Genomic DNA, 27,466 nt, shown 5'->3' on the forward strand with positions numbered 1-27,466 from the left:
TGTCTGGAAATATCTGTCTATATAACACAAAGTGGGAGTGATGTAATATAGCTGGTGTATCATTGCAAGCAGTTGTGTTTTTACTCCCCCTAAAATTAATATTTTTTTCTGAATTTCATGATATCTTCAGCAGTGTCATTTATACAACATGTGCACAGTACCATAAATTTCAAAACAGCAGTAATCTGAAACTTTGCTATCACAGGGGATCATATGTAAACATATACCCAATTACTAACTTCCTGATAAAATAGATCAAGGAGATATATAAGCAAATACTGTATTCTTATCATCAGCAATGAAAATATGTCAGCAACTATTGCACTTATTTAGTTCTGGTGTAATTAAGCATTCTTAGTGAAAACATTGTTACCGAAACAGAATCACATACTTTGGAAAACTAGTCATTGTATCTAAGAGTCCACATTCAAATGATTCTTCTTTCACTATTCAGTTACTTAGAAATGCAAATCTTTAATTACAATCTGCAAAAACTTAGTAAACAACAATAGCTGAATTCAGGCCTAATTATCGTGAATCTATATAAAAAGGCTGCTGTAAGCCATTTTAGTCTGTCTGTGATGAGACTGAGTGAATGAAGACTCCTTCTCATCCAGTCTAGTAAGTCTCCCCTGACCCGGGGTTCGCCGCTGCTTGGTGAGTAGACTTGTCATCTATCCATTTACATTACATTGTCAATAATTGATTATTTTTGTTATTAACATATTTATTGTGGTACACATAAGGATAGGTCATGATAGTTGTCAGTATCAGCCAGGATAAGTATGTTAGAAGACTTAAAGGAGGGGGTATTACAACTTGGAGTATCTTTGTGAAATGTTGAAGAAATCAGAGTAATTGTTACCCAGTGCTCCCAATCTGAAGTTGATTGTGACAACCACAACATCTTTTTCAAGTAAGAACTCTGGTCCAAAACGATCAGAGTTTCCCGATCCCATTGTAAATCCACCTCCATGAATCCATACCATCACTGCCTTTGAACCATTACCATTTGATGTACTCTGTAACAATAATGGCACCAACAAATGGTAAAATACAATGAGAAACAAAATTCATGATACACATAATAGTATAGATGGTATATTACTGTACATGTTGAATCTAGAATGAAAAGCAAGGTGTCAACAAAAGTAAGATCTATTTTAAAATACATATACCCTTTGTCCTCCATGCATAAGCTACATGTGTTCTGCAGCTGATATATTGTGTGTGTGTGTGTGTGTGTGTGTGTGTGTGTGTGTGTGTGTGTGAAGGGAGATTAACAGAATATATAAATAAATCATTGTTTTGAAAACTGTACTGTACTAAACAAAGGTAATGAACTGAATTTTTCACAATTCACTCAAACAACTAAACTCAGAGGCTTATCAACTTATATACATCATCGTATATCTAAAAACAAAGAAGATGTGACTTACCAAACGAAAGCGCTGGCAGGTTGATAGACACACAAATAAACACAAACATACACACAAAATTCAAGCTTTCACAACCAACGGTTGCTTCGTCAGGAAAGAGGGAAGGAGAGGGAAAGACGAAAGGATGTGGGTTTTAAGGGAGACAGTAAGGAGTCATTCCAATCCCGGGTGTGCACTCGCGCACACGCGCATGTCCATCCGCACATGCACAGACACAAAATGTCTGCTTGTGTCTGTGTATGTGCGGATGGATATGTGTGTGTGTGTGTGTGTGTGTGTGTGTGTGTGTGTGTGTGTGTGTGAGTGTATACCTGTCCTTTTTTCCCCCTAAGGTAAGTCTTTCCACTCCCGGGATTGGAATGACTCCTTACTGTCTCCCTTAAAAACCACATCCTTTCGTCTTTCCCTCTCCTTCCCTCTTTCCTGATGAAGCAACCGTTGGTTGCGAAAGCTTGAATTTTGTGTGTATGTTTGTGTTTGTTTGTGTGTCTATCAACCTGCCAGCGCTTTCGTTTGGTAAGTCACATCTTCTTTGTTTTTAGATATATTTTTCCCACGTGGAATGTTTCCCTCTCTTATATTTATATACATCATTGCTTTGATTTCTTAATGTGATACTGTAACAGACAAAAAATACATTACAAAAATTTAAGACAGTTGCTGTTTCAGTACACCCTGTAAATGCACCATAAACAATTTGTACTTTCTCCATTTTCAAAAACCAAACCTCACTTAAAAACATATATGTGACAAATTACAAACAGAACTAAAAATTATTATACCAAAATTGTCCAAAAATGTTCAGAAAAGAAATGTTAACATAATAGTATATTTATGTTCAAAGCATAAATCGTTTATGTATTTCATCACCACCCAGTGATTTCCCTCACTCTGCTCTCATTCATTGTGCTATTTATTGCACTAGCTAGAACTGCACTGCAAACCACAGTTTGGTGAGATTGTTAAATGTAGTTGTTCTGGAGGTATCATCTATTTTTCATATGTTGTGAGTTACAAGATAATTGACAACAATTATGGGCATTTTCATATTCATTACATAATCATGGACTCTACACTATGAGCTACTTCATCAGTTGGTTGATGGAATTCATTCTACAGCAATTTCCGCGACAGCAGTTACAGTCAGAGAAACATCTGGAAGCCTTTTTGTCTGTGTTCATCTCCTGGGCATTGGCTACAAATCTACTACCATTTCTGCCTTATGAGACAGCAAAAGAATGCAAAGCATACATGAAGTGCATTCAGTAACACGTCACCACATTCCAGGTAATGGATCCAGCCTTGGTATAATCACTTTTCCTGTGCTGGATCTCATCCAGTACACACCAGCTATTGTGTAAACTTTCCCCTCTCACATAACCGGCACATCTGACCTTTTAAGAAGTGTGGGTTCTATTAACCACATACTTTCACAGACAGCAACACTGCCATTTCATTGCATCCTGTGTGGAATTTTATCAGTGTCATAAAGAGCCTAATCAGTCATGCTGTACTTTGGTGGCTGAGCTGTATGGACTTAATAGGAAATGCTGTTTTGTGACTCCAGTAAGTAAGGAATCGTAGCAGAAGAGATGATTAGTGACATGATCCCTTGAGTGGCTCTGGATAAAAAGATGTGCCAGAAACTCTACTACAATTTGAAGACCCTACTTTGCAGCACATTTTAAAATGGGCCCAATACGTCAGTTTCACAGGCTGTGGGTCATCGATTAGAATTGTGGGGTGAACTGGCAGCAGTCACATCAGACCCAGGGAGGGATCCAACTTTGCCAAAACAGCAAATGAGGCAAAGTAGAGTGCAAACACTGCTGCACTCCCACTCCATCTCATAAACAAGGAAACAAGTCTTGGCCCTCAAACCACTTTTTCTTTCTGTTGTGCCTAGACTGTGTCTGAAGACATGTCAGAGAAGACTGCCCCAACAGGTGGGCACAGTGCCAGGCATGCTGGAAGAAGGGGCATCTCACATCTGTCTGCCATGCTCTGGACAAACAATGCTTGCCTTGATAGGAACTAATAGACATTAATGTGATTTTATTGGAATCTCACACCACAGTGGCATCACCCAAGATACCATTCATGATGCTCACTTTGCACAATAAACAAGTTCAGCTACAGGTCGACACCAGTGACTCTGTGTCCCTGTTAAACTTTCAAATGTATCTCCACCTTTGAGTGCCACCCCTTCAATCCACTACTTGCTGCTTTGTAACATACAGCAAACAACGCATTTCACTCACAGGACAATCACAATCGCAGAAATGTACAAAAATGCCATACGACATCTCGGCTTCCTTGCTTTTCACAGCATGGGTATGGAGAACTAACTTCAGCCTTGGCACTATTTCTGCTCTCAGATTTCTCATCCATGACTCAGAACAAGTGCCATTTCAGGAATTGGAAACCCCGACATTTTTGCTTGGGGGTCTAGGAAAATTGAAGAACTTTATGGCACACATTACATTAAAGAAATCAGCATACCCTCACTTCTTCCATGCACGGCGTGTGCTCCTTGCACTGCATGATGCTTTCAAAAATGAGCTAGACAGACAGACAGACGGACTTGGATGTTATTGAACCTTTGTCTGCAAGTGTGTGAGGAACACCTTTGGTTGTTGTGAAAAAACTGCCTGGTAAATTGTGCCTGTGTGGAAACTTTAAGGTTACAGTCAATTCCCAGTTAGAGATAGATATGTATGCCATTCTGAAATTGGATGAGCTTTTCTCTGCACTTATGGGAGGCCAACATTTTTCTAAGTTGATTTCTCCAAAGCTTGCTTACAACTACCCCAACATGAGGAATGGAAAGTCCTGGTATGCAACTCACCACATTTTACATAATTTTAAACACTTGGCTCTTGTCGTGGCCAGTTCCCCAGCGATCTTTTAAAGTTTTCCCAAGTAACTACTGCACGATGTTGCAGGCTGCATAAATTATCTAAATGACATTGTCATGAAGGGGGCCACAATGGAAGAACATGTAGGAAACTTTCAGTTCGAAGGCCTCAAGCTCGAAAAATCTTTTTTTTTCTTTTTTTTCCAACTGCTGGTGGAATACATAGGACACATCTTCTATAGCAGAGGTATTAAGCCCGCACAGAAGCTGGTTGAAGCCATCCTTGTGCTTCCTCACCCCACAAATTTGAAGGAGCTCCAGCCCTTCTTGGGAAAAATAATGTATTACTGAAAATTTATTTGATTGTGCTCCCACTCAGCAACCCACGGAAGAGAGGTGTGGCTTCTGTACAGTTGGAGGCAAGTGTATCAGCACTATGTTTTGTCATATTTCAACTGGGCAAACAGGTAATGGTGGCCCTGAGGCTCATCTTGGCACATAGAGACATGGACTGCTCTGAACATCAGACTGCATTTAAAACTCCCCGCTGATTCCAGCACTGGACATCTTTCTCAGCAGTTGCAATCACGAAATTCACTTCCGCAAAACCACTTAACACACCAATATTGACACCAAGTCCTGTCTACCGATGGCCCCCAATGCAGAGTTCAACCAAGATGACATCTTGTGTTTTCAGTTGAACAGACTGTCCTGTCTCCCGATAGGCGCCAATGCAGAGTTCGACCAAGACAACATCCTGTGCTTTCAGTTGAACAAAGAGGCTCAACAGGTGCTGGACCCTTTTCCTGTTAGGGGGCCTGTCTGGCTGCAGCCATGAGGAAGGATGTGACATTACATCAGGTACAGTGATACATACAACATGGTTGGAACACCAACCCATTGCAGCATTACTTCACTTCCACCACCAGCTAATCCTGATGGATGGAGTTATCATACTAACCACAGATAAATGATTTCTCTGGACCTGCAACCTCTGCACCCATCAATCTTATGGCTGTTGCACAGAAGTCACTGGGGCATCTTACAAATTAAACTGCTTTCCCAACACTGTGTACACTTGCCGTGTATAGACTGGCAGGTTAAATCTCTTGTCTGCAATGGTCATTGGTGCGAACAACAGCAAGTGGCTCCCTACCAAATGTTCTCAAGTTGGCTGATGCCCTCATGCAGGTGGGAGTGGGTTTGTGTCAACTTCATGGGCCCTACCTGGCTGACTGTCCTTGACTTGTACTCCTATTTTCTGTACATGGTCAACTGTCAGCATATGAGTGTGAAGACTATAGCCAAAGTACTAAGCAGAATTTTTACTATTAAAGGACTTTCTCTTCCGCTGGTGCTGGACAATAGACCATTACTTCACTCCAGGCTTTTGGCAAGTTCTGCTGCAGAAATAACATTCAGCACCTGATTTCTCCACCTTTCCACCCCTGATCAAATGGCAAGGCTGAGAGACTTGTGTGGACTTTTAAAACATAGGTAAAGGAATATTGGCCAATGTTCTTACAGATGCGCCAACACTTTTTAAAACATAGGTAAAGGAATATTGGCCAATGTTCTTACAGATGCGCTAACACTTTTTTTGAGTTCTTACAGGTCAACACCGACAGGGGAGAAGAGTCTAGCAGAGCTCTTCTGCAGTCATCAGCACTGCATGCTCCTCCATCTCATGGTACCAATGCCTGTGAGGCCATCTGCAATGCTGTCCCTACATTTCCAAGAGGAGCATGAATAAACAAAATTAATTTAGCATATGAACTAATTATGAACATCCACAATAACAAGACTATTTTAATCAGTACTGAAACTTTTTCAGACAGTGATCTACCCTGTAGCAGGAGAAACTCTTAACCTATCAAGAACAGGAGCGCTTAAGAGGCTAGAACTAGTGGAACAAAAGATTCTCAGGAGAATATTGGGATCTTGAAGAACAGAGAATGGTCAATTTAGAAGATGAGTGAACCGAGATAGAGAGAATCTCTGACATCATCAGGAAAGGTTCTTTGGACACATCCTTATAATGGACCAGAGGAGGTTAACACAGCAACTAACTCAGTTTCTGGTGTACAAGAGAACCAAAGTATGCTGGATCCAAGAGGCACAAGCAATCTGGAAGAAATGGGAATACAGGAACTAGAGGTATACAACAGGGTGAGCTTCAAATAAAAAATGCAGGCTTGCACAGGCTTCAAGAACAGAACTAGACCCAGAACAAAATCAGCACAGACAAAAGAGCAAAGAAAGTTGTGAGGTATGAGAATGAATGAATAGTAGACAAGGAAAAAGACCAGAAAAAACTAAACTGATGGCCAAAACGAAAAGACGACATATATTATATTAACCACCTATGTACTGGATTGTTATCTTTGTTCATACTGTTATTTGTATTTCAGGAAATATCTTTCATCTTTTATAGATTTTTTATTACTCTTACAGGAGGAGATAGAGAAGATCCAAAGAAGAGCGGCGCGTTTCGTCACGGGGTTATTTGGTAACCGTGATAGCGTTACGGAGATGTTTAATAAACTCAAGTGGCAGACTCTGCAAGAGAGGCGCTCTGCATCGCGGTGTAGCTTGCTCGCCAGGTTTCGAGAGGGTGCGTTTCTGGATGAGGTATCGAATATATTGCTTCCCCCTACTTATACCTCCCGAGGAGATCACGAATGTAAAATTAGAGAGATTAGAGCGCGCACGGAGGCTTTCAGACAGTCGTTCTTCCCGCGAACCATACGCGACTGGAACAGGAAAGGGAGGTAATGACAGTGGCACGTAAAGTGCCCTCCGCCACACACTGTTGGGTGGCTTGCAGAGTATCAATGTAGATGTAGGTGTAGATGTATCTATGGTTAATTCATTTATTCCATTTTAATGTTATTCTGTTATACAGTTAAACACTAATATATCCTTAACTCAATTAATCATTACATACTAGTATAAGATTCATGCCAGCAGTACAATCTCAGAACTAATTGAAACTAATCCTGCTGTTGACTTATTGCAGAGAGCTACAAGCAGCTTTGATGTTCATCCTCATTTCCCACCTTTGGAGAATACACATTCAGATACAGGCAATCTTCACTTCCTTTGTACTGGCCCTTCATATTTATTTGTGAACAAATGTTTCCTTCTTCCAGTGCATCCTTAATTCCATCCCATTGACTCAAAGGCTGTGGTGGCTGTAAAAAAGTAAAATAAAATAACAAAATAAGCCTTTTTAGTATCTGGAAATTTTGAAAGTTTTTCGATATGTTTAATAAACAAATTTGTTTCTGACCAGATTTTACTGGTGAGAAGTCCTGAGTTTCACATAAAAGTTCAAAAACAAAGCACCAATCAATGTAATTGCATTGTTCACAATCCCCAGCAAACCAAAAAAGGCCAAACATCTTCTGAGCTCCAAAAATGTTAAGGCCACAGTGTTCAGGGTCCAAAAGGGTGTCCTACTGATCGACTTTAGGTCTAGAGGATAGACTGTAAATGCAGTGACCTACTGCCAAGCCCTTAATTGACCATGCCATATTGTTCGAAACAAATGGAAAGGATTTTCGTCCAGCAACATTGTACTACTTCACGATAAAGTTCACCCACATTCTGCTGCATTAATGAAGGACTTGCTTTGGAAGTTTTTGAACATTTGCCTTATACTGAGCGATTACCATATTTTTCCAAAACTGAAGCATTTTTTGAGCAGAAAGCACTATGAAAATGACAACAAACTTAAAGGGGATGTTAGTGATGGGTTCGATAACTAGGCCATCACTGAGTATACAAAGCACATAAGAAAGTTGACCTGAAACACCTGTTTAAATATGAATGGAAACAACATACAAAAATAGCTAAGACATCAAAGTATGTTTTCTTGAATAAAACTGCCTGGAGAAACAAACATTCGTTACTAAACAATGGAAAGTCCAGGTTGAAATATCAACAATTATGAAAAGTATAGATTGCTACTCACTGTAAAATGACATGTTGAGCTGCAGACAAGCACAATGGGAAAAAAAAGGTACACACTGAGCTTTTGACAAAAGCCTTCTCCAGAAAGGAAAGGAAAACGCACATACTCATTCACACAAGCAGGCACACCTCATACACACGTGACTGCTTTTTACAGCTTTTCTGGATGTACTTGCAGTCTGCTTGTACCTGCTTGTGTGGATGTGTGTGTGTGTGTGTGTGTTTCCAACTTCTTTTCTGAAGAAGGCTTTGGGTGAATGTTCAGTGTGTAACAGTGTTTTCATTGTGCCTGCCTGCAACTCAATGTGTCATCTTTTTGATGAGTAGCAATCTATCCTTTTCATAATTGTAAACTTCTTTCTTATTTTTAGAATCAGCCTTGTACTAAGCAGGTCACTTATCAATAATAAACTAATCATTTTAGGCTCAATGACAATAAATTTTGAGTATATTAAGATTAAGTCAAATTTTTTGTCAAAGTATCTGTTATGCAATTGTCAGAAAGAAAGATATTATTATCATGTGTTTATCTACAGGGTAGCACTGCAGTGTGTCAGAACACACAGTTTTCAAAGAAATAAAAAAAAAAAAAAAAAGAAACAAAAAGATGGTAGGATGACTTGATTCCATGCGATGTTATCAACAAAGCAAAACACAGTAAAAGCACACAAAGAACATAATTGTCCAGATATGTAAGCGAGTCTGGAAGTTACATCCACACAGAGATTAACAAAACAGTGGAACAACCTCTGTTTAATGATATTAGTATATTGTTGCATCACTAACAACAAAATCTGCAGATATCTTTAGATATTCGCAATAGGTTACAAAGGGTAAACTGTATCTTTACTCTAGATAATTGCCTATAATAGACATTATTCTTCCAGCTATGCCATCTGAGAACATTCACAGGCTAACTCAAAACTACAGCCTGCTTCTACCTCTCTCTGCCTCTCACCTTCTGCAAGGCTCTGCCAGAATCCAAGAAGGGTGATCATTCGTAGAATGGATATTTACTGTGATTTCTGAAATTTTCTCAGTGAGGCTGATTGAAAATATTTTTCAGCAGACCAGTTGAAATATCACCTCTAATCTTCTGCATAATATTTTGATAATGGAGCCAGTCATCATCAGGTGCTCTAATTAATGGCCTATGACCAGCTTGTTCTTCCAACTATAACTAAACAAGATGATCTACCCACATTCTGCTGAAGTCCAGAGAATGAGCAAGTCTAGGACCATCACTCAACAGCCCTTGACAAAGACAGGTACAGCAGCCTCCACAATATTTCACAAATGAATGGAATGGTAAATATACCTACTATGATACTTGATGTTGACTCTTCTAATATCTGTTAGGCTAGCTTGCCAACTATGTACGACTAACACCACTGGTGGAAAGAATGTTGTGGCACTACTGATCTGACAATCGAATAACAGACATTCCCAGAGTGAAAGTTCTTAGATGCTAACAATGTACCCACAGGGTAAAATTCATAAAAAAAAGTTATGGGATTACAATTCAGAAGAGTGTTTATTCAAGTTATTAGTAACTTAAAAATAAGTGCATTTTTTGTAGAAATCTCATAAAACCAAGCCCTAAATGTATTGCATAATATTTATCCTCAGCTCACCAGTCTACATGTATCATGTTAGTAAATATGCAAGACAGAGATGAACAGCTCTGTATAAACACCTGCAAAACAGTACTGGTGCTCACACAGTCTCACATTCCTTTGTATTAATCTGTTATCAAAATTATTTATATTTTGAGTTTTTGTGCTTTTCACATGTTATGTTGCTTACCTATTACTGACTCCTCCAGATTTAAAAGGAATTTTTAACTTACAAAGGAAAGTACTGACATAAATTAACATCAAAATTTTATGTTGTCATGTAATCACAAACAGGAATGCAATGTCCACTTATCAGCTGGTAAAACAGATCTGACATATAAACAAATGAAATAAAAATATCAACTCTCCAGATTATATCAGAATAGGAAAACAGAAAAAAATTAGTAGTGAGCTAAATAGTGCTAGTCTCTCTGAATCATGTCCTATCTGGAGTAAATGCAGCTCGAGACCTAGCCAAGATTCAAAATCTTTGGTACAAATCAGATGTTATAACCACTGTTCAGCAAAAGCACTACAATTTAAAGGAAAAATTTAGATTGCAAAAGGAAATGAAAGCTGGAGGTAGAAAACAAAGTGAGTAAAGGATGGGGATAAGTTGGCAAGAGGGAAGATGGAAGTGTGAAAAGAACGGGAGGGTGGATGAGGGGTGGAGGGGAGAGGGAGAAGAGAAATAATCAAAATGAAATAAAGGTATAACATAGGGAGACTGGTTGGCACACAGTGAGAGAAGGCAGAATGTAAGTTGAAAGTAATATCCATTCATTCACACATAATGTTCTGTAAATCCCATTAGGAAGGAGAGCCTTGAGGAATGTTGAATGAGTCGAGTTACACAATAACAGGCAAAAATAGCAGCTACTGAATACTTCTGCTATGAAAACTAACAAAAAATTATCACTATTGCTAATCTATTCAAATTTAAACTATAGTAATGTAGAAGCACAACCATTTAGGATAGGGAAAGTTAGTTTTGTACAATATTCAGAGCACGAGTTATAGTCAGGTGCGGGCCAGATTGCAGTAAGTTACGCATACCATTAGTTGCGAAGGCAAGTAGAGGCCACAAGGGCATAGAACTGCCGGAGAGGGTGCGCATAGCAGTTTCCATGGTGCAAGTCACAGGCAGAAGAGGGCCACTGGCCTACCTAAGTGTTACGCGTACTTGATGCGAATCGGCGCGCTTGGCAAAACAGAGTCGCACAGCCAAGTATAAATATGTGCCGTTTTCTAATGAGATTCATTCAAGTGTGGCAGCTCTCCTGGACAGCGGGGCATATCACACTGGCGGGCTACATGCAGCAACAGATGGGGCGCCATCGTCCCAGTCCACGGCAGGTCATTGGTTTGACTCCCTGAGGCTGATGTGGGGTCTGTCGCCAGCCAGCCATCAGCGGGCTACTCCACGGCTCACTACCACCAGCTATGCCAGTGAGAAAGGATGCAGCAGGCCGCTCAGCAGCTCTCAGTGGAGTAGCTCTGAGTCAACGGGGAAGAAGACCACTGAGCTGGCTGTTGGTGCAGCCCTGACGATGCAGTCCTACAAGGCCAACACACAGCAGCATGTTGCACTGGGTCGCTGGGGCAGTGGCCTCAGCATTGTGGGACCTTGTGACGTGGACTGAGATGAATGGGGCGCTGTAGTAGAAACAAATAAATCATTTGGAAAGTTCTCGCCTAGTTTTAATACGGCACCTCCTGGCACCCACCCACTACATGTGGTGTCAATATGCTGCATTTGGTGTCTGATACCACAACAGTAATTATTTTATAACTGTATATTAGAAGAAAAGCAGCTACTCTGAATAAAAAATAACAATGCTTCTTCTGGTACACTGTTAAGCTGTTGTTTTTACCACATACATCAAACAAAGAATTTGCTGGAGAAAAATATAGAAAGAAACCTAAATATGATGGCAAAATAGAGTAGTTCTGGTTAAGAGCAGATGGGCAGCAAGGGTCAGTTTACAGCTTTGTAATTATGAAGTACACATGTGGAAACAAGTTACTTAATTAATATGAACATTAATATAAGTTTCATGGTAGTCATAGCACACATTTTTGCAAACTGTGATGTGAATAAAAGGAAAACTTAGTGACAAAAACTGTTTGCTGTCTTTCCACAGCATTTTTACTACATCTATATTCATTTCAAAGTCCAAGCTGTTGCTTTGAAATTTATTTTGGCATAGTTGAAACTTACTTTGGCATGGTTAAAATGCTATGACAAGACAGTAAATGATTTTTGTTGTTATATTTTTTCCCAGTCAAATAAGTGACCAAGACCTTTGTGTCACTATAGTCGGTTATGTGGCAGGGTATTGCAAATTACGTGGGTGCTCCCAGAAGCATCAGTGCTACAAACTGTAATGAAATGAACAGACCTGCAAATGATCCATGCTTGGTGCAGGGATTTGCAGTTCACCCCCAAAATAACCCAAGGCCAATGTAACGCATGCTTGTCAAATGGGCTAGAAGACCCTTTATTGAACGGACACACCATTGCCATACAATCTCAGGAAGCAGTGACATCCATTAAATATATTTGAGTATGTGTATGGAGTGATTTAAAGTGGAACAACCACATAAAACTAATTACATGATCAATTTATTGCTCATTGGTCTGGAGCCCTTATGAGGTAGGACTGATAGACAAAACAGAGAATATCCAAATGTTGTTGTGTTGTCAGTCCTGAGACTGGTTTGATGCAGCTCTCCATGCTACTCTATCCTGTGCAAGCTTCTTCATCTCCCAGTACTTACTGCAATCTACGTCCTTCTGAATCTGCTTAGTGTATTCATCTCTTGGTCTCCCTCTATGATTTTTACCCTCCACACTGCCCTCCAATGCTAAATTTGTGATCCCTTGATGCCTCAGAACATGTCCTACCAACCGGTCCCTTCTTCTTGTCATGTTGTGCCACAAACTCCTCTTCTCCCCAATTCTATTCAATACCTCATCATTAGTTATGTAATATCCAAATAAGAGTAGCATATTTTGTCACAAGTTCATTTAGTAAGCATGAAAGCATGATGGAAATGTTCACCCAACTCCAGTGGCAGATGCTACAAGAGAGGCACTGCACATCATGGAGTGGTTTATTGTTAAAATTCTAAGAGCATACATTTATAGAAGAATAAGCCCACGTATTGCTCTCTCTCCTATGTATATCTCACAAAAAGATCATGAAGGTAAAATTACAGAGATACTGGAGCTCACACAGAGGCTTACCAACACTTTTTCTTCCACATATCATTCAAGGCTGGAGCAGAAAATGGGTAAAATGACAGTGGTAAACAAAGTACCCAAGTACTCTCCAGAAACAACATAAAGTCTCATAAAAACAGATTGTAGCTAACAAAGGAATTAGAGTGGATAGCATCAAGAAGAGGAAACGTCTTATGGACACAAAAATTAATCAAAACCAGAATTTCCTTAATATGTAAGTATATATGAAACTACATTTTACAAAGTAGTACAAGCTTCCAAACATGTTGAAAACATATTCATTTAAAATGGAAAAGTCTGAAAGAAAGCCATTTCGTCTCTAATAAGAATTGGAGTTGGCAATGAAATGAAGAGAAAGTGTCTCTGTAAACCATTACAGATTCCAGTGCTACATGTAAATCCTTCATTAATTTCTTCATAAATTGTAACAACAAGGATCATTTTTCACCACTCCTTAGAACTTGAATAGCAAAGAAAAATTGCACAAGCTTTAAGTTTTCAAATTAACAACCTCTGACGTGAAAATCATAATGTCTCTAAAAATTTATAATCAAGTAGAATCAGATGAGCTTTCCACTAAAATAAAAGAGTAATGTGTTACAGTACTGTACATACACTATTCCTCATAATCAACTGTCTTTTGATGAAGGTTATTCCATGGCTGACTAAAATTTGGAGAAGTTTGGCTAATGTTAAACTGGGAAAACTTAACAAATCTGTGAAACTATTGATCTACAGGTTACCAATATATCCTCAAAAAGAGATCAGTATATGACCAGATAGAACATTGTAATTCATTACACAGGGACACAGAAGGAGCATCCTATAAGACTGAATAAAGATAAAGACTGGAAATGGCATGCAGCCAGCTAACCCTTTTAAATCCAATACACCAAGGAGAAACACAAATAAAACAAAAGGTCCTTTCCAGAAGTAGCCTTAAAAATGACTTCAGTTAACACTGAAGGTTCATACACAAATAAAGGACTTCTAGTCTGACATGTGCAGCAAACGCAAAGGCAACATTTTAATCTTGCAGGAAACCCATAGAGGAACCACCAGCCACAGACTGAAAATCAAAGACTTGATATGAGCTTCTGAAAGACCCCACAAACAATACAGGAGTGCAATAGTCATGAGGCCAGGCCTTATGATTCAATCATCAGTGATCACACATATTGATAATACACAAATTTTAATAAATGAATTGAAGATATGCACAATGACCTCCACCTACAGGCCACCTGGTGCAGATTTCAGGTTCAGAGAACCAAGTAACTTCCAAAAATCAGTCAATAAAGTTCATAAATGGTGATTTCAATATTCACAGCATAACATGGGGCTACCAAGAGACAGATTCCAATGGGGAAGAAGTCAAGATGGCAGAAAGAGCTGGACTCAAGCTTATACATAATCCCAAATTACCAGTCTCTTTCAGTACTGGATGACGGGGACATGGATACAAGCCTGTTAACATACACAACTGGATAGCTCAGCAATCAGTTAAGTCAGCAGAAAATGTGCTACCAAGGATTCAACACAGACCCATCACACTGACTGTAAAAGCTGCAGTGTCCCTATATACCATCCCATTCAAAAGCCAATTCAACTTCAAGCAGGCATATTAGAGTTTTTTTCACACACAAACTGGATTTCAAGAAAGATGAGATCCTCCAATTGCTAGCTCTGATGAAACATTTATACAGCTCACCAAATATCTTGGAAACACATCCCTAGAGGCTGCTGGAAGGAATATCTAGCTGGGCTCAATGACAAAATGCAAATAACATCTGAAAAGCACAAGCAGCTTTACAATACCAATCCATTCTCTGAAGACACCTAGGAGACTTGAAAGAAGCTGCTCCAACCCTTAACCACTATTAGAAGGGAGAAGAAGTTTTACTTAGACACATCAATTGATATGAAACTGAACAGCACAGAAGCCTGGAGTCTACTCAGGAATCTCAGCAATAACCCAACAAGCACCAAAACACTTCAGACTAGTGTTTTAGTAAACCAAATTGTTATCAGCTTCTACTCAATGGGAAAACCACCCACAGATTGCCGCACATTTCTGTCACAAGGGACCTGGAAAATGAACACTTTTCACTTGAAGCACCTTTCACAGTTGAGGAGCAGCGAACGGCATTACACGAAATGAAAAATAATAAGACAGCTAGCCAAGATGATTTAAGTAATGAACAAATTAAACGCGTTGGGCTGAAAACCCTTATGTGGCTAACATACATAATGAACAACTGCATCAACACTATGCAGATTCCCAGGATCTGCAGAAAAGTGACAGCAGTAGTCCTATTATAACCAGGCAAGGATCCAATAGATGTTAACAACTTTCATCCAGTATCTCTGCTGTGCTACCTGTTTAAAGGACCTTGAGAGAATGGTGCTGAATAAAATGTCCAAATCTGTACATAAGGTACCAAGGCCTGAACATGGCAGCTTTAGACCAGGATGCTCAGGCATCGTGCAATTTTTGAATTTAACACAGCACAGAAGATGGTTCTGGAAGTAAGCAGGTGACTGGTGTGGAATTCATTGAACTAAGAACAGCCTATGATACTATTAACCACAGTAGACTGATATTTAAGGTTTATCAGGTGACCAAGGATTTTGGATTTTCAAGATTTGTGAAATGTGCACTACAGAGTAGGTGCTTCTGTGTTACTATTCAGGGAAAAAATAATAGCTGGAGAAACAAACAAAAAATGGTATTGCTCAAGACAGTATATTAGCTCTGTTGCTGTTCAATATATACACCAATGACCAGCAAACACACTCACATAGCAGGCTGTTTATATATGCTGATGACAAGGCCTTGGCTGCCCAAGGGAGCACCAAAATTACCTGAAACTAAACACAGTAAAGGTGTAAGTTTGCATTTTCCACCTGAGGAATAAGGAAGCCAAAAGAAAACTACATGTGAGTTGGAAAGGGCAAGAGTTAGAGCACTGCTACACTCCCAAATACTTAGGTGCGAAGTTGGACAGAACTCTGTCATTTAAAGAGCACTATCTGGATACTAAGCCAAAGGTCAGTACTAGGAATAATACCTTTCATAAAGTAACAAGCAAAAACAGGGGTGTTGACTCATAATGAGTCATTCTATATCATATCAGGATGTTTGAGGACCATCTCAGCAGAGAAGATCTACCCTCTCATGGGGATCACTGCCACTCCCCCCTCCCCCTCCCAGTATATGGCGGCAAGTAGCTGCCACAGTGGAGAGGAAGAAACAGATGACAGATAACCATCACCCTCTACACAGGCACCAACAGCAATTAGGCTGTGTCACTCAAGAAGAACATCCTTTGGATGTTGGATGCAATGGATGGCATCTTCGAAGAGAGGAGACTTCAGCTAAAAAACGAGGCAACTCCAAATCCTATCCCAGTGCTGAAGGAAGAACTTATGGCTGGAAATGACAAATTTTTCACAAAATGGAAGACCCTCAACAAGCTGAGAACTAGTGTCTCAATTGTGTCAAGTATAACCTTGCACAATGTGGCTACTCTGATGGAGAATCACTATGCAACTGGGAATGTTCAAACAGGCGACCCCCTACTGATGTGCCCAAACTGCAGCACAAGCTGTATCCTGCTAGATTTACAGAAAGCTGATGATAGCCTTGTAGCTGATTATTGGGCAAAACATGTTTAAATTTTATTACAGTTGACTTATAATAGATTTTAATGTATGGTGTTCTGGGCACGGAAAACAGACAAACAATGCAATACGCTGTAATATTCTATGAAATCTATGTCAGGAAAAGCTCACGTACAGCTTGCACAATAGAAACTTTAGTCATAAAAGTAAGTTTTGAATAGATGAGAGAGAGAGAGAGAGAGAGAGAGAGAGAGAGAGAGAGAGAGAGAGAGAGAGAGGTATCTTCTGCCAACTCGTAAAGGCCTTAGATACCATAAACCATGATTTTCATCTCTGGTAGCTGATGGCCTATATTTACAAGTTGATGTTATTGTATTTACCACACAAAGCAAGGAGTACTGTACACACCAATGTCAAGAAAAACTGAGTGAGATTGCACTACTGAAAGACACTAGACAAGCATTCAATGGAACAGCAACATTTGCCCATCCAAATTTAGGTCTTACATTGTTTCTGTAAATTATTTATGACAAATTTTGGGATAATTCCTCTGAAAAGGACTGAGCTGATTTCCTTCCTGACCCTTCCCCCACCCAAGCTTTAAGACTGTCTCTAATAACCTCTTTGTTCACAGGATGTTCGATCCTAATCTTTCTATCTATCTTTAGACTAGAAAGTCAAAGAATTGTGTATCCCAAAGTGCGACACTATTTTTATATGATATAAATGATATTCTACAACAGTTTCAGTCTGACATCATCCACCACGCAGTTAATTCAAACAGCTATTGTTTGCTGTAGAACTGATGGATATTTAACATGTTGTATTAGGCAGACATTTAGGTAACTGAAAGCACAGATTAAAAATAATACTTTGAAATTAAATTCTGCAAAAGCAGAAATGATTCATCACACCACAAACAGTGAAAAATATAAGATAGCTTTGTGGACAAAAATGGGTGCTATCAAAAACGACATGGTACTAGTAAATAAAAATGTATTGCGAAATAAACATGTGGATTACACAGAGTCAAATGAACAGTCAGCTGTATGAACATGTATAATGTCACTGATTTAATTCTTCAAAAAGGTGTATATTGAACATATTTTGATCCAGCCAGGCTTATAGAATTATTTTCTGCATAAAAGGGTCACCTGGAACGTAATGGGTTCTAAAACCACATATATTACAACACTGACAATGTAGGAAAAAGATACATTTTTATTTACTGTAAAGATGACAAGTTAAGTTGCCAGACAGGCACAATTAAAGACACTTACACATAAGCTTTCGGTCACAGCCTTTATCAGAAAAAGAAAAAGGAAGAGAAAGAGAAACACACATCATTCATTACTATATAGTTTAATTTTAATTCTCTTTTTCTGTATACAGTGTTGTAATTGGTGAGTCACCTGTCACAATATCTGTGACTATATGAGCATGTAATGTTTCAATAAAGAGGTGATTTAATAATTTTGTAAACTCTTAGAGTGGAATGTATGATATTTGTGTCACAAATAGTGAAGCAGGTAGATGGCTAAGAAACACACAATAGGGGAGTACTTTTTGAGGTTCAATTTTGCTAATTCTCACCTGAAATTAGAGTGATATTATTTAGAAATGTCTAACACCTCCCGGAGCCATCTTCCGTTACACACCTAACATCAATAGAACACTGTATCACTGATTCATTTGTTCATAGTGTTTGACAAAATGTATAACACAGCTTCCATTCCAATCTTTTGTGACATGGTGTCTGTATAGGCCTAAGAAATGTAAAAGGGTAATTTATAGCTTTCACCATCACTTTATATTAACATGCCTTACTTTCATTTCCCTTGCTATCCTTGTTACATACAAAAGCTACAAATTGTTCATCTTTTCTAGTATTATTTTTGCTCTACCCTTAAGTCATTATTTGGATTTTGTTTTATTCATACTTGTCATTTTCAGTATACAAAATTTACACTTTTCTCCCTTACAATTTCCTCTCTCCTCCCTTTCTCTTGTTACCTCCTTCAGCTTTATGCCAAATCACTGTCAGTACTATCATCTAGTATTCAAGTCTTAGTTGTTATGTTTGAGCTATTGTTTTCCTGCAGTTTGGTATTAATAATTCCGATTCCTCTCGACAGCTATTATCTATTTTTACCTGGAGTTCACAACTGTAAAATGCAGTAATCTAACAGATGACCCACTGTACATTGATTGTAATATAAGCTAAAATATTTCAGTAGTCAATACCTTATCACACTGTATTATAAATTGTAACTTCATTTGACGTTGTCAATTGCTGTAATGGCCTAAAGACAATAAAATCTTTATTATTATTATTATTATTATTATTGTTCCCTTCCCACAATTGTCTGTACAATTTCTTCTACTTTCCCATATCTACATCTGACAATGAAAATATTTAGGTTTCTCAAGCAAACGAGTCAATGTTTGGCTTTTCATTGATGTTGGTGTTAAGTATTTTCCCAGTTTTCATTTTGCAATTTTAAAATAGCTGTTCCCCCTCTGCTTCATGTCAAAAATAAAAGTTGTATTTCATTTTCTGAAGGTTTGAAATAAGATTTCAGTGTTGTGCTGTGATGAGGCTCAGTCATTTTCCTTGGTATTTTGCAGACAGTGCTTTTCCAAGTGGACCTTAAGAACTGAATCAAAACTTTAGCCTCGCACCAGTTGTTGTCTGAACTCCACAAAGTTCACTTAATAATGGTATAGAACTCTCATCTATGAAAGAAGAGATATATAAATTGCAATATTTTAACCATGGCATAATGAATATTTCAGAAATGGAATTTTGTACACACACTTGGTGTGTTCATTGAGCTGAACAGTTCAGAGAAGTCAAAACTATAGTCTGAACTAAGATCTACTCCCAGTTCTGTTTTTTGTTTGTAGTACCACCCAGAGGGGCCGTTCATGCATGTTTCAGACACACTACCTGTATTAATTTGTTTCATTATTTTTTAAAGTCTGTCTTACTAATTTTATGGACTTAAAAGTCTGATCTTTACTGAACGTAGTTAGTTGCTGTCGGAAATTCTCACGCTATACGAGAATCATTTTGGGTACTTTTTTTTATACGTTATGGTGGTTCAATTTATTTTAGATGTATCTGCTGTATACTAATGAAGTTACTATACAAAAATATAACTGTACCTTGAAACGCAGCGGTCCTACGGGGGGTTTCGCATAAGGAATTCCTTGGAAGCTATAATACATGATCCCCGATGAAGTTTTCGCCGATTTTCCTCTTAATATACCTTCAGACGTTTTGACTGTCACAAATTCATTCATACTGGACACTTGTACGCACGCAAAAAACTGTTCTAAAAGATAAATTTCGAGAAGAGGTCAACGAACGAAATTTTCAGTCAGTTTTATAGAAAAATTTAGGGGATCGTACAGGATATGTTATTTTGTGGCTCTAGTTCGTAACCATCATTATACCGAAGACAGTTATAATGCGTCAACACAGCCGTTTGCAAACACCACCTCTCCGCTAAGGCGCAAAACAACTTACAAAATCCCAAAACAAGCACCGGCTCAAACGCAGCGAGATTTCGCTTTCAGCTTAGTTGTGAATACAAACAAATTAATGCTTCATTGACTCTGTTATAATAAACCTTCCTTTTACAAAAATGATATGGTTATTTTACTAAGAGACGCCAAAAAGAATTTATCCAAGCAAATAAAAGGCTCTAACTCCTTTAATTTAGTAACTGCAGCGATCAGCTGTGCTGCACAACTTTCGCATGCTTCTGTCAGCTGATCGTAGTCTGCGAAAGCTAGTGGTCAGAGATTGAAGCGCCATATTCAAATTGTTTCCCTTTAATTTATAAGGCACGATTGTTGTCGTATTGTTGGCAGAATTTGTTCTGAGTAGCGCATATGTTATTAAAAACATTTAGAAGTACGATTGTGCTTCGTAAATTTCCTTCCAGCTAATGTGTTTATCATTAATGGAATAATTTGTAAAATCCAACGCGCAGCTTAATATTTTTAGTACTTCGAAAACATGTTTTAGGCAAATTCAAAGCGTCATAATCCAAAACGTAAGACAGTAATAAATGCTATCCGTTTCATTCAATGCGTCATAATCCAAAACGTAAGATAGTAATTACTGCTATCCGTTTCATAATGATTGACCACTGGCTTTAAGCTCATGTTCTGGTCATATTGCGTTACGAACATCGATATGTTAAATCTTGTCGGAATCGTTGAAATATGTCAACTTTTATTTAGTATATGAATACTACATCTTAGCTGAAATGGAGGCGATACACGAGGTTATACCTAAGAGAAACCGTGCATCTTCTAGCTTTTTTCGACGAATGTCAGCTTTAATGACAAATAAAAATTATTAATTGGCAGAAAAACTTCCTACTACGCACAGTGTAAAGATAGAACCTTTTTCTATTTAACCTTCACATGATGTCTTGGGTATTTTCAGACCCTAAGGCTCGTTTAACTACACATACACAGTTTTAATGTGGCTGTAGACTACTCATCCTCCAGATATACTATTCTCGGACTTTTTATTATAACTGGGTAAAATATTTATGATTATTCACAGTTCGTTGTACAACAATTTGAAATTTTTGCTGTGGATTAAGAAAATACCCCAGGTATACAATATGTGATTTTCAGTGTTATATAAGTTTTGTTACGAAACTAAACCTTGGCAACAATGCACCTTATAAATCGATATTCACTTGTATATTGTTGTATATAATGAATAGAAAATACAGTCATCCGCATTTTGTTATGGCAAATTCACAGTTTGGAATTGAGTTTTGTGGAAAGTAGACGTGGTGTTATAGTTTATTCGTCATGGATGGTGATATACGTTTTGCAAGGGGCTACAGTCTCGATCAGTCTTTGACAGATTTACAGAAGAGTGATAGTGATAATGAATCAATTTTTCAAAACGAGGATGACAGTGATGCTGATGGAGATATAATAGAGGAAGATATACAGGTCGGAGATGAAGTGGATATGAGTGACTGTGAAGAAGATGATAATGGTATTTAGATAACGAGTGCATCTACTTTTGTGTCTAGAAGTGGAGAGATAACATACAACATTGTACCACCTGATGTTCACAAGGAATGTAATACGTGAAACTGCGCATATTCCACGTCACCTTAGACCACAATTACAGACAAGGGCAGACTGTTTCAAACTTTTTATCACCAATCACATACAGAGTGTAATACTAATGCATACAAATAGTCATGCAATAGATAATAAAATTATGTACCCAACTCTTGAACGATGTAGGTTCTACAGAGCGGCAGGCATTCTTTGGTCCATTAATAATAACTGGCTTGCATAAGGCACATGGGACGCCTTTGAGTGAATTTTGGTCAGAAGAGTATGGCTTACCTATTTTTCGAGCCACAATGAGCTTTTCAAGATTTCGTGATATTTTGATGTGGTCCAGTTATATGATAAACTTACAAGGGAAGAAAGAAAAGTTGCTTTTGGATCAAAAGCTGAACCTACAAGGGCTGTGTTTGAAATGTTATTTGATGCATGCATTTCGTTTTATATCTCTTGACCTTATATTACAGATGATGAACATCAGTATATTTTCAGGGGACAGTGTCCATTTAAGGTATACATTCGTTCAAAACCTGGAAAGTATGGGATACAAGTGTGAGCTGCTGTAGATTGTGAGACCAATTATGTCATAAATGCAGAAGTGTATACGAGGAAATCTGCTGAAGGGAGGGAAATAAATCAAGGGAAACGAGTGGCACATAATTTAGTTGATCACCTGAAAAGAAGTGGCAGGAACATAACCACTGATAACTTTTTTACAAGTGTTGATTTGGGACAAGAACGTATTGCTAATAAATTGATACTTGTGGGAACTCTTTGGGCCAACCGAAAAGAGATAGTAAAAGAAATGTTGCCATCAAAACAGAGGCTTCCATTATCGACCACTTTTAGTTATTCATGGAATACTGTTTTATCTTCATATGTTCCTACACAAAATGAATCAGTCATTTTCCTGTCTACTCCACCCCAAGCATTTGATGTAAGTGAGTATGAGCACAAAAAACCTGAAATAATAATGTTCTACAGTTCAACAATGTCAGGAGTTGATACAGTTGATAAGATGGCTAGATATTATTCAGTGAAACATGGAACAAAACGGTGGCTACTTGCTGTATCTTTTGATATACTAGATTTAGCTTGTCTCAATGCTTATGTTCTGTATTGTAATTTTTTATATGATACGAGAAGTAAAAAAGCAAGAAGAGAATTCCTCTCATAACTAGGAAAAAACTAGCAAAACCTTACATTGAATGACAAATCCTGTCACCCAGTGCAGAACACTACAGATTCATTCAGCAATAATATTTTCAGGCTTCAAGGATCTTCTAAACCAAAAACAACAGGATAACCAGGATGCCAACGTTCCAAATCTGAAAAGAAAATGGTGTGATTCCTGCCCAAGGTCAAAGGACAATAAAGTGTCATCAACAATGTGATGGGTGTCACAAGTTTATTCGTAAAGAACATTCTAGGATGAGTGTGTTGTGTAATGGTTGTTTGTCATATGACACAGAGAGCGAGTAGCAGAGTATTTCCAATAAAATTCAATGAAGTGATGTTATAAATAATTGTAATAAATTACAGTATGATTACAAAGTGTGTGTATTATAAATATTTTCTGCTAAAATAATTTTTGGAACTAAACAAATATGTTTTCATATTTCAAACAAATGTAGTAAATAATTACAACTTATATGTAACTTAATTATATTAAGAAACTATGGAGTTGTAATTTCAACATCGTGCATATGTTTTTCAATAAATTATAATTACTTTTGTGCACATATTTCAATTTTCTTCACCATAAAGTTTCTTGAATTACTTTAGGGTGAAAAAGGACCCCAGGCATACATATGTTTTTTTCCGTAGCTGATACCATGCGAGGGTTAAAGGTGGATTTTCATTATTTTCTGATAACTCGTTTCATCACTATAATGTCAAAAGCAAGATGCTGGGTTGAGCTTATCGTTGTAGCTATTGCGATGGAGAAGGCACTGGTGTTAAGCTTAAACTTTAGTTGGTTACATCATATGTCTTTACTCTTGAATGCTCCTCATATTTGTTAGTTAAAAGCTTGTAAAGAAATTGTGTTATTAGCTGCAATATATGTGTTATAGTGGAAGTGGAAGATTAGGGAAGGTAAACTTTCTCTAGTGGATGTACCATCACTAAAATGATCAGTGAGAGCTTACCATAAACTGAAAAAAAAGAACTAGACACTTTCACTAAATGGGCCAGTGAAGGTGCATTATCATCAGTGATGGTGTACTTTCCCTGAACTTCCAATTCCACTATAACATATGCAAGACTGTGGTGGAGAGCAGTTGTCAACTTGTCACAGAAGCACGTAGTCACTGTTTTAATGGGCTGTAAGCGCCTGTTCATCAGTGAAGAATGGCAACTTCATAGTCACATTCCAGCACTGCATTGCTGCATTCAGTTTTTGTTGCCAGTAAAGAGGAATAATATGAGAAATGCACACAGCTCACAATAAATGAACATTAGTATAGCATGTTTCAACAGTAAATGGAAAACGAATAAATTTTGCAGGAAATAATTATGACTGAAATTATACCTACATTAATGGCGTTTGTCTACTTGAATCAGCAACGGTTCTATTACAATCTCAAGCCAGTGGGTAGTTTGTGCATAACTGTTTTCAAGTTTGTGTAAATGACTCACTGAATTTCTCCAGACACTTTGGGGAACACTTTCAAGAGCGGAGTGACATAACTGTAGGGTATCATTTATATTAAATTTTTTGTTCTCCTTTTGCTGCCTTGTTCTTGGCAAATTCCCAAACAAGTTCAACGGCGTCTAATTCGCACTGCGCTACAGAAGTTTAATTACCTTGTCTACTGATCGCAAAATAATTTCCAAAATGTATTCCTGTGCCCTGAAGTGAGCTTGCGCGTGTTCCACTAGGCCAGCTTTAGTAAATTCCTTATATAATGCTGCATTAGATGGAAGCTCTACGTTATTGCTTTCCATCCATTCAGCAATAGACTCGTTTCTCCATTTCGTAGATGGATTTCATGATATGAGATCTATCGTCATGTGATGTGGAGCTAGATCCAAAACAATCGCAGATCAGTTTGGTAATTTTTAGAGAATGCTCTTAAACTACTCTTCATAGTGTCTGTCATTCATTTAGAATGATAATCTGCACCTCTATTTTGGCAAATAAAACAAAAGCCAGCATTTTGCCGAACCCATCTTCGTTCCCAATGTGGCACATTACAATCCCTTTTCCAGAACTAGAACCAGACAGTGTTTGAACTCCTCCTTTCCAGCCATTCCACTATTGGACACCTTTTTGATAATCATATAACTTTTCTGATGCGTAAGGGATTTTTTTTTTTTTTTGTTCCTGCTAACCAGGTCTTCTGGAACGATTTACACCACACCAACTCTCATCAGTTAAATCAATAGTCAATCCATTGTTGCGCAGGTGTCTGATTTCCTTAAAAACTCGTCACCTTTCCCTCCGACTTGGTTATTTTTCATGTGTGTAGGTATTTTGTTGAACTTTTTGTATCTGAAGCTCAATTTTTGAACAGCACGCCAAAGTGTTGTTTCACTCAAATCAGGAAATTCTTCACTCCAGTCCTCAACTTTCCAACATGGCTGGCACTCTTGGAAATTGCTTTTCCATGCAGAAGTCGTGGAATCTTCTTCTTATGACTCAATACAAACATTTGTCGCCTCTTTTTTTGATGATACAAGACGTGAAGGTTCTCTATATTCTCTCGAAATTCGCGTCACTGTACTTTCCCTAATAGCGAGACACTGAGAAGTTTTCTTTACTGGCTCTGATACGAAACTGCTTGCACTCTGTTCTTTTTTGGCCTCACAGTAAGCACGCACACGGATCACCATAGACTTCTCACAATTCCGTAGATGATGCATGGTTTCATACAAATACAAGGCAACTAATTTATGTTACGAGGACTGTCCCACACGAATGCACGACAACGAATGGGAGAGCGATTGTTTCTTATCTGGCGGGAAGCCGCGATCTAATATGTGAACACTGCAATAATGAAGCGGAAATGCTGTTCAGAGGTCAGGCAACACAGCACAAGCGAGAAAGCGGCGCAAGGAAGTGCAAAATAAAAAATAAATAAATATGTGATATTAGCGCTTTATGTAGATTTACGTGCATACAAACATAACAGCTGTGAAAGGGATCAACAGAGCTTGTATTTACACTTTTCGTCTTGTTAATATGTATCACCATTAGGCGAATTGCGACACTCTATGGCCACCGTTATAAGGACAAAACGACTAAGTGGAAAGCAACGATAATTCGCCAGGAAGCTGGGTATGGTAGTATCTTTAAACTGTGCACAATAAATTTTTCTCCTAATTGCAGTCTGACTTCTAGGTCTCCTCAGATTTGGAACTTGCCAAAAGATGGTCGAAAAAGTACACTTTGTCTTAAATATTACCGCGTATGCGACCCCATTTTCAACTAAAATGTAACATCTATCTCCAAATAAAAGTAGACATTTCCACGATTCCGGCAAGGTATACCACATCGAGGTTCGTCATGTGATGTGACAAGATTATGAGCTTGAAGTCAGGATTCAGTCATTAGGAAATGGATAATAGTAGCGGTACATCTACAGAAGTGATATGATTATTCGAAAGCCGTTTGAAACGAAAAAAATTGAAGGTGTAGAACGAAGAATAAAACCATATTATAGCACGTGTCACATAGGATGGCGCTCCCATGCATAGGAGCGAGCGGCAGGGAAGCGTGGAGGTAATACATAACACAATTAACTTCAAGCACAAACCAAAATCATTATATTTGCTTAACAACTGCTTGTACTACATAGAATTAAAAAAAAAAATTCTATAGGTATGTGTGTGTGCGTGTGTGTGTTTGACTGTAGTTAAGTGTAATAACTCTGTGTATAAAAGAATTACTGACGGAAAAGACTAATATAAAAAACTATCGTAAAAATGCTCAGTATGCTGTCATATTTTTCGCTGTCAACGAGCATTATGAGAGTAAACTATCGATTGACCATCTTCCGCGCATTGCTCGAGGAAATGCTGGTCGATAACATCGAAAACCATCGATATATCGACAGGTAACTGTCCCTGTCATTTTTAGGGATTTTCCAGTTCGTGTCTTGATAGTGATAGGGGTTTACCTGTGGCCATATAGAAGTTTTTGACGAATTTATCCGGCCTCATCTCGCAAGTTATTATTGCATACAAAACTCTGGAAAAGCCCAACTTCTCCTTTGGCAATATGTTGAATACTATAGTCTGAATACTTCATAGGATACAAATTCCTAATCAATAAAACCTAAGAAGTTCTCAGATACCAGAATGAGATTTTCACTCTGCAGCGGAGTGTGCGCTGATATGAAACTTCCTGGCAGATTAAAACTGTGTGCCCGACCGAGACTCGAACTCGGGACCTTTGCCTTTCGCGGGCAAGTGCAATATCCTTTCTTTCAGGAGTGCTTGTTCTGCAAGGTTCGCAGGAGAGCTTCTGTAAAGTTTGGAAGGTTGGAGACGAGGTACTGGCAGAAGTAAAGCTGTGAGTACCGGCCGTGAGTCGTGCTTCGGTAGCTCAGTTGGTAGAGCACTTGCTCGCGAAAGGCAAAGGTCC

The 27,466-nt window shown here is 38.3% G+C and overlaps 1 protein-coding gene across 3 annotated transcripts in view; it reads right to left on the minus strand.

Moving 5' to 3' along the window:
• Positions 1-20,503, minus strand: part of LOC126457927 (venom carboxylesterase-6-like) — a 186,493-nt gene extending 165,990 nt beyond the window's left edge. For all 3 annotated transcript variants that reach the window (XR_007585556.1, XM_050094623.1, XM_050094624.1), the window contains exons 1-3: positions 19,927-20,503; positions 7,356-7,490; positions 866-1,022 (exon numbers count right to left, since the gene is read on the minus strand). Coding sequence is in view for 2 of the 3 variants with exons in the window: in XM_050094623.1 (XP_049950580.1) it covers positions 866-1,022; positions 7,356-7,490; positions 19,927-20,064 (430 nt within the window). In the remaining variant the exon portion in view is untranslated. The remainder of the gene's footprint in view (positions 1-865; positions 1,023-7,355; positions 7,491-19,926) is intronic.
• Between the last annotated feature and the right edge of the window lie 6,963 nt (positions 20,504-27,466).

The sequence above is a fragment of the Schistocerca serialis genome, chromosome 2, assembly GCF_023864345.2.
Source record: "Schistocerca serialis cubense isolate TAMUIC-IGC-003099 chromosome 2, iqSchSeri2.2, whole genome shotgun sequence".
Lineage (NCBI taxonomy): Eukaryota > Metazoa > Arthropoda > Insecta > Orthoptera > Acrididae > Schistocerca > Schistocerca serialis.